Raw genomic sequence first — 8,436 nt, forward strand, 5'->3', positions numbered from 1 at the left:
TTTTTTTTTTTTTTTTTTTTTTTTTATGAGTTTTCCCTTAGAGTTTTAAAGGGCATTTAGTAGGGAGAGGTTTCTACACCTTTGTAAAAAATGATATCAGAGTCAGACACAGACGGTGTTTCAGCTCATTGGATCTCGAAGGGGGTAGATTGTGAGATTCCACATGGAGCGGGAAGTTCCAGCTCATCTAGTAAGAAGCTGGAATAGTCTAAACCTACGACTAACAAATATGATTTTTTTGGGTTTTCCCTTTCGGACTTTCTCTCAAGCTTTTAAGATGTGTTTGCTTAGATATTGTCTTTTTTGACTTTTTTCTTTTGGGTTTTCCCTTAAGGTTTTAAAGCGCATCTAGTAGGGAGAAGTTTCTACACCCTTATAAAAAATGATATCAGAGTTAGACACGGGCGGTGTTCCAGCTCACTGAGCCTTGAAGGGGGTGGATTGTGAGATCTCACATCGATTAGAGAGAGAAGTGAGTGTCAACAAGGACGATAGGCTCGAAAGGGGTGAATTGTGAGATCCCATATCGATTGGGGAGAAGAACAAAACATTCTTTATAAAGATGTGAAAGTATCTTCCTAACAGATCATTTTAAATAACCTTAAGAGGAAGTTCAAAAGGAAAAACCTAAGAGAGCCATGTCGGTTCTCAAACTACCTTATTTTATTCATAAGGGTCCCAAGAGAACTATCTTTTTCTATTAATAAGGGTTCGAAGAGAGCGACCTTTACAAAAAAAGAAAAAAAAAAACATCCTCAACAAACCCAAGACAGAGTCAAGAGGGGGCAAAACTAGGGAAAGTGTTATGTTGGCTTGAAGAATCATTTATTGGTATTTATGGAAACATTGATTGATATTGACTTCTGAAGACGGCAGTGCCAAAGACTTGTTCTCACCGTGTTTAAGGTGCCTGCATTTTCTTCTCCTAACTATCTCTATTACTTGCCGCTCTCACTTTTCTGCTGCTATAAATGAAATCAATTAAGGCAACTAATTTAGTCTTCATATTTTTACATCTTCTCGGTCTAAACTAACATAATTTGGTAACAACATAACTCTCTAAGGTTGTTCATGGACACAGGTAAAGTGTTCAAGGAACAAAAGACATGCTTAGCGAGGCTCAAGTAAGCTATAATCATTACTTACAATTTCTTGGTTAAACTCAGACGAAGAGGTGGCATAAGAAGTAGAAGGAGTGGACCTCTTATCAAGGAAAGCCGGCTGCTTAGGATTTGGAAGAGAAGCAGGATCACTGCCAGAGCTCAGCATAAACACTGCATTTGACATGGTGGGGCGGTCCTTAGGGTCTTCTTGCACACACAGCAACCCCACAGCCACACATTTAACAGCTTCACTTGGACTGCACCTTTCTCGCACCGTCGAGGCGACGATCTCCATTGCTCTGTGTTCTCTCCACAACTTCCATACCTGCGTACACCCAGTTCAAACTAAAGTAAAAGGAGTTTAGGTAAGAACCAACTTTGTTGAAGAAGAATTGTTCTCACATATCCAAGAAGGTTCAGTGCTTCTTTGGACTGGTAGAACCCTGTGTTCTTTCTCCCACTAACAATCTCCAACACAACTATACCAAAACTGAACACGTCTGATTTCACTGAGAATGATCCATCCAATGCATATTCTGGTGGCATGTACCCGCTGCAATATCCAACAAGAACAATTCACAACTTGAATAGAGATTTGAATATGAGTACAAGGATGGAGATTTACATACAAGGTTCCAACAACTCTGTTGGTGATTCCCTCTATTTGATTGCCATCAAAGATTCTTGCTAAACCAAAGTCTGAGATTTTAGGATTCATTTCTGCATCCAACAGAATATTGCTTGTTTTCATATCTCTGTGGATAATTCTCAACCTTGAATCTTCATGCAAATAAACTAGTCCTCGAGCAATGCCCATGATGATATTAAAACGCATCTCCCAGTTCACCAATAAACATTGCGTTCGATCTACCAATAGAGAAGAAAATGTCAAGATCAGAACTTTTACTTTAATTATGGTAAGGTAGAGGTGAGAAACTTGCCAAATATAAAGAAGTCTAAGCTTTTGTTGGGCATATATTCATAGATCAATAGTTTTTCTTCTCCTGCAACACAATAGCCTAAAAGTCGGACGAGATTTCGATGCTGAAGTTTTGCGATGAGAATCGCCTCATTCTTGAACTCATCCATGCCTTGAGCTGAACCCTGCGACAGTCTCTTTATTGCAACTTCCAGTCCTCCTGGGAAAAGTCCCTGACATACATGAACTGTTAGTTGTGTATAAACCAAGTAAACTGTTGAGAGCTTTTATGCAAACCTTGTAAACTGTCCCAAATCCTCCTTGTCCAATTTTGTTTGCTTCAGAGAAGTTGTCTGTAGCATTGAGTATGGTGTCCAAATAAAAAATGGGTACTTCTATGGCCTTTCTATCATCTTCTCCAAACATCCCGGAACCCATGAAGTCTCTGATACGCTTCTCACTTTCGTACAGGTGAGTAGCTTCCTGATTTCTCCAAAAGCTTCCTATTTGCTCTGTGTATAAAAGAAAAAATAAAAATAGTCAATCTTACTCTGTAACCGCCCAAGTCCACCACTAGCAGATATTGTCCTCTTTGGGTTTTCCCTCAAAATTTTAAAACGCGTCTACTAGGGAGAGGTTTCCACGCCCTTATAAGCAATGCTTTGTTACCCTCTCCAACCGATGTGAAATCTCACAATCCACTCCATTGGGAGCCTAGCATCCTCACTGGCACACCGTCTGGTATCTGGCTCTGATACCATTTGTAATAGTCCAAGTCCACCGCTTGCATATATTATCCTCTTTGGACTTTTCCTTCTAGCCTTCCCTTCAAGGTTTTAAAACGCGTCTACTAGGGAGAGACTTTCACACCCTTATAAGCAATGCTTCGTTCCCCTCTCCAACCGATGTGGGATCTCCCAATCCACCCCCCCTGAGAACCCAGCGTCCTCATTGGCACATCGCCCGGTGTCTGGTTCTCATACCATTTGTAAGAGTCCAAGTCCACCGCTAGCATATAATGTCCTCTTTGTTCCTTCTGGGCTTCCCCTCAACATTTTAAAACGCGTCTGCTAGAGAGAGATTTCCACATTCTTATAAACAATGCTTCATTCTCCTCTCCAACCGATATAGGATCTCACAACATCACTTCCCATCAAACTTTCTAAAAAAACAAGGTTATAATTTGTTACCTTTTTTATCTTGTACCTTCCTTCTTTTGTAGTAAATATACAGAACCAAGCAGGAAAGAATAATCAACCCAGCAATAGTCACTGGGACAATGATGCCAACTCTGATATTTCTCTGCTTTCCACGTGGCTGATTCAAACCATTCTCTACAAGAACATTAATTGCAATATTCAGGGACAATTCCTCTCAGTTTAATAAGAAGCTTTGTTTTGAAACCAAAAACTTGAACTCAGAGTATAATCTATTTAGTTATGTCAATACTTCAACGACTACCAATGTAGCCTCAATCATATACTAATAACAGCCTGATGGCACTCCTATTTGCAGTTGATTTGAATTTATGCATTGAATTACCTGTTGGTTTAAGGCATCCCATGCCAGTCCACTCTAAAGGAGGATTGCACAAGCATCTATTTGTATTTGTTCCATCAGTTGTTGATTTGCATGTTGAATTCAGCCATTTGGTGCAACCTCTTGGCGAATTGCAGATTGGTTCTAGTGGTTTCTCCCATTGAATATCAATTTCATTGAATTTAGAGTCACAGCCGCTGCTTACTTTGAATGTAGACGAGCGATCCAGTTTCAGAAGCTTTTGAATTGCATCTATATCATTTCCTCTGCAGATAGACCCGTTTGTTGCAATGGTAAAAGTTCTTAGTTGTGGGTTCATGTTGGTGACGTTGTAGTCATCATGTGCCGTGTGAAAGAGGACCTGACCAGCAGAAGTGTTGCAGCTAAAGTTACGATATAGAGGAACACCGCAGTCGAATTCTGTTCTCAGACTCAAAGGATAAGGCACGATGTTGCTGCCACATGGTTCACAATCGAGCTCTGTCAATTCTAAAGGAAACATCGAAACAGAGCAAAGTAGATTAGAAAGATTCTTGTCGTTCATAGTTGGATAAGACTAAACATAGATGAATTGGGAGTGAAAATACCAATGTCAGAACGTTTGATACGAATGTGAACGTCGCCACCACCATCTGCATATTCCCAAGTGTTTTCGAGGTCATCCTCCCAAATGATGCACACAAATTCGGCTCTGCTGTCTTCTATTTCAGCATACGCCTCACATGTACAAGATTCAAGGCACTTCCTTTCGCATTCCCCAAAATTTACTTTCACAATATTAGACGTTCTTTTCACCTTCATATTTAATTTCAAAAACTCTCCAGCTTCAACCACTTCTTTGATGCAAATTTCTGATTTTCTCTTGCACCCATGTGAGTAATCATCAGAATCCCATTCATCCTTGGACGTTGGCTCAAACCCAGGCAAGCACCTGCAAGTATGTTTAGTGTCACTCCGACAGCTAGCGAAGGTCCCACAAGCTGATACCACACTACATATGTTTTCCGGTTCCGACCAGATGACATCCCACTGCCCACTCGCTCTATTTCTAGCAAGGAACTGTACCTGCCCACTGAAATCCATAACTGCTCTTGTGTAGTTGTAATCCAAGTCTTGATTTTGAAAACGAACGGTGTAGTTGGTGGCCTTCAAATCACTGACACTAATCTTTGACAATAAGTCCATGGCTTCAGCAATATTTCCATCAGTCTCGGTTGAGAAATTTTGCCATAGTTCCTTGCCGACCCAATACTGCGAACCACTTTTCTCGATGACGAAGCGGCCTTCTATATCCTTGAGAAACGTAAAATTCCCAGGCGAGGGGTCGTCTGAAGCTTTCCAAGAAGTCAACTTCAAGTCGTCGGTCATGTTCATGCCCGGAAGAAACGTATCGGTTGGATTTTGGAAGCTTTGCCACAGAGTTGTGCTGTTGACGCCTAATTCCTTGAGAACTAAATTCCCAGAAGCCATCAGCTCCATTGTTGAATTAGGAGAGTAATCGAGGGCGGTGGACCATAAAGAAGTGCCGTTTGATGCCAATACCTTGAGATTGCCATCTTTGATAGCAAAAACTCCATTCTTGTCGGACAGTGGTTGGTCTCTGTTGGCAACCCACACAACGATCCGCGGTTTGGAATTATGAAACCAGATACCAACGTATCTTGTGGCTTCTGAGGCTCCCTCTGGAGTGAAGAATCCAAGTTCAAATCTTCCTCCATCAGAGACTTGAGAATCTTCATTACTGTCTCTTAATATATTGAAATTATCTGCGGAGGATGGAAGTAATAATAAGAACAAGATACATAATTTGAAGATCATGGCCGCTACTCCTCTCATATTCCATTACAGAACAGAGCACTTAGATAGCATCTTCTCCTTCAATCTCCTTCCATCAGCTGCTTAGCTTCACATATTGAACTGATCAAAGTGGTCTTTTCTTATTGAAAATTAAACAGTAATACCATATATCTTAGTCGTTCAGTGCAGACTCGCATAGCCACCGTATACCTATTCAAAAAATTCAGCCAAAGTCACCAAACAATAGGCATGTGGTAACTTTCTCTATATCAATGATGTTGATTTTGATGGTAGGTGACTATTTTTTTATATACAAAATATATTTTAATTATTTAGACAAATCATTATCATATTTTGTAAACAATTATTGGTTATTGCTTGCCTTTGTTTGAATCCATCCGTAGCATAAAAAAATCCCCAAAGCTACAAGAAAGACAAGATTACAACCGCTACTTGCCCAATAGTACATCGCCTTCCTCCTTGACTTGACTTTCCTAGCTACCAAGCCCTTCTTCAAATCCTTGCCAGAAGGACAAAAGGAAAGACTCTCTATAATACTACTTGAATAACGATAATCGAAGTGAAAAATCTTAAATAGAAAGGTTTAGCAACCGTAGGAGTTATTACTAATGCCAGAACCTGCCAAACTTACCAGAACCTTCTCCCGCAACAATCAAAATTTGACTTAGACAAGTATAAATATTAGGTATATATATAAAATGTCGAGAATTGTTGAGAGAAGTAGTAACACATTGGCTAATTAATAGGAATATCATGGATTTTCAAGTAAGGAATAATATCCCTATTGGTATGAAGCCTTCTGAGGAAACCAAAAGCAAAACCACAAGAGTTTATGTTCAAAGTGAACAATATCATACTACTGTGGATAATTGTAGCTTCTAACATGGTATCAGAGCCATTCTCTTCATTTAGCCATTTCTCAAATGTCGAACAAAGAAATTGTGAATCTCGAAAGTGTAGTTAAAAGTGACTCAAGTGTCAAACAATAGTATACTTTGTTCGAGGGGAGAATTATTGAAAATTATTGAGAATAGTCCCACAAAGAAGGAAGTCTCAAGGGAGGCTCTATGATATGCTTTGTTCAAAGAGAAAATTGGTGAGAAGATTATTGAGGAGAAGTCCCACAGAGAAGATGACCTTAAGAGAGTCTCTATGGTGTGTTTTGTTCGAGGGAGAATTGTTAAGAATTATTGAGAACTATCGAGAGGAGTATCAAGCCTTCTGTTAAAACCAAAAGCAAAGATATGAGAAGTAGGATCACTACAGGTCAGGTAATTAGCCAGAGGGTTAGGTAAGCTAAAATCATCGTTTACATTTTCTTGCATAAACTCCAAAGAGATTGTTGTAGAAGAAGTAGGAGTTGATCTCTTATCAAGGAAAGCTGGCTGTTTAGGAATTGGAAGAGAAGCAGGATCACTGCCGGAGCTGAGCATAAAGGCCACATTTGACATGGTGGGGCGATCGTTGGGGTCTTCTTGTACACACAGCAATCCCACAGCCACACATTTAACAACTTCACTTGGATTGTAGCTTTCTCGCATGGCTACCTCTGCTATTTCCGTTGCTCTCTTTCCTCTCCACAACCTCCATACCTGCGTACACCACCACCCAACAAACATCCAGTTCAAACTAAAGTAAAAGGAGTTTTGGATAGAAGCAACTTTATTGAAGAAGACTTATTCTAACATATCCAAGAAGATTCAGTGCTTCTTTCGACTGGTAGAACCCTGTGTTCCTTATCCCACTAACAATCTCCAGCACAACTATACCAAAACTGAACACGTCTGATTTCACTGAGAATGATCCATCCATCGCATATTCTGGGGACATATAGCCGCTGCAATATATGAACAACTTAAACATCAATTTGAATGTGGCTACAAGGATAGATATCAATTGAACTGGTGAAGGGAAATTTACTAAGTTCCAACAACTCTCTTGGTGAATGCCTCTGTTTGCTTGCCATCAAAGATTCTTGCCAAACCAAAGTCTGAGATTTTAGGATTCATTTCTGCGTCCAACAGAACATTGCTTGTTTTCATATGTCTGTGAATAATCCTCAACCTTGAATCTTCATGCAAATAAACTAGTCCTCGAGCAATGCCAATGATGATATTAAACCGCATCTCCCAATTCACCAGCAAACATAGGGTTCGATCTACCAAAGAGAAGGAGTTTGGAAGCTTAGCTTCAAGTGTAATCATCAAGGTAATTAGGTAGAGGTGAGAGACTTGCCAAATATAAAAAAATCTAAGCTTTTGTTGGGCATATATTCATAGACCAAAATTTTTTCATCTCCTGCAACACAATAGCCCAAAAGTCTAACGAGGTTTCGATGCTGAAGTTTTGCGATGAGAATCGCTTCATTCTTAAACTCATCTAAGCCTTGAGCGGAACCTTGGGACAGTCTTTTTATTGCAATTTCCAGTCCTCCTGGAAAAAGTCCCTGTTATGCAGAAACTGTTAGTTGTTTATAAACCAAGTTAATTGCAGGAAAACTGTTATGCAAACCTTGTAAACTGTCCCAAATCCTCCTCGTCCAATTTTGTTTGCTTCAGAGAAGTTGTCTGTAGCATTGAGTATGGTTTCCAAATCGAAAACGGGTACTTCTATGGCTTTTCTATCATCTTCTCCAAACATCCCGGAACCCATGAAGTCTCTGATACGCATCTCACTTTCGTACAAGTGGGTCATTACCAGATGTCCCCCAAGACTTGTTGTTTGCTCCTCTAGTATTAAGAAAAATAACCAGTCGGTGGATGACCCAGTACATCACATTACATCAAAACTAAGAAAGAAGTGCAAATTTATGTTACCTTTTGTGTTTTCTACCTTCCCTCTTTTATTGTAAATATACAACACCAAGTAAGAAATAACAATCAACCCAGCAATGGTCTCTGGGACGATGATACCAACTCTGATATTTCTCTTCATTGGATCTGGCTGGTTCAAACCATCTTCTACAAGTACATTGTTTGCAATGATTATGAACAAAGAGTCTTAGTTTAATGATAAAGTACAAAAAAAAAAAAAAAAAAAAAAAAAAAAAATTTTTGG

General features: G+C 39.6%; 1 protein-coding gene across 1 annotated transcript in view; it reads right to left on the reverse strand.

Annotated features, from left to right (window-relative positions):
• LOC111449024 overlaps positions 1 to 8,436 on the reverse strand; it is a 15,368-nt gene that overhangs the window by 793 nt on the left and 6,139 nt on the right. The window contains 14 exon segments of the mRNA XM_023088851.1: positions 1,147 to 1,428; positions 1,506 to 1,656; positions 1,733 to 1,970; positions 2,045 to 2,255; positions 2,320 to 2,534; positions 3,213 to 3,371; positions 3,565 to 4,050; positions 4,149 to 5,327; positions 6,644 to 6,971; positions 7,066 to 7,216; positions 7,300 to 7,537; positions 7,615 to 7,825; positions 7,891 to 8,108; positions 8,196 to 8,339. Coding sequence (XP_022944619.1) covers positions 1,147 to 1,428; positions 1,506 to 1,656; positions 1,733 to 1,970; positions 2,045 to 2,255; positions 2,320 to 2,534; positions 3,213 to 3,371; positions 3,565 to 4,050; positions 4,149 to 5,327; positions 6,644 to 6,971; positions 7,066 to 7,216; positions 7,300 to 7,537; positions 7,615 to 7,825; positions 7,891 to 8,108; positions 8,196 to 8,339 — 4,211 coding nt within the window.

This window comes from Cucurbita moschata, unplaced genomic scaffold (assembly GCF_002738365.1).
Source record: "Cucurbita moschata cultivar Rifu unplaced genomic scaffold, Cmos_1.0 Cmo_Scf00010, whole genome shotgun sequence".
NCBI lineage: Eukaryota > Viridiplantae > Streptophyta > Magnoliopsida > Cucurbitales > Cucurbitaceae > Cucurbita > Cucurbita moschata.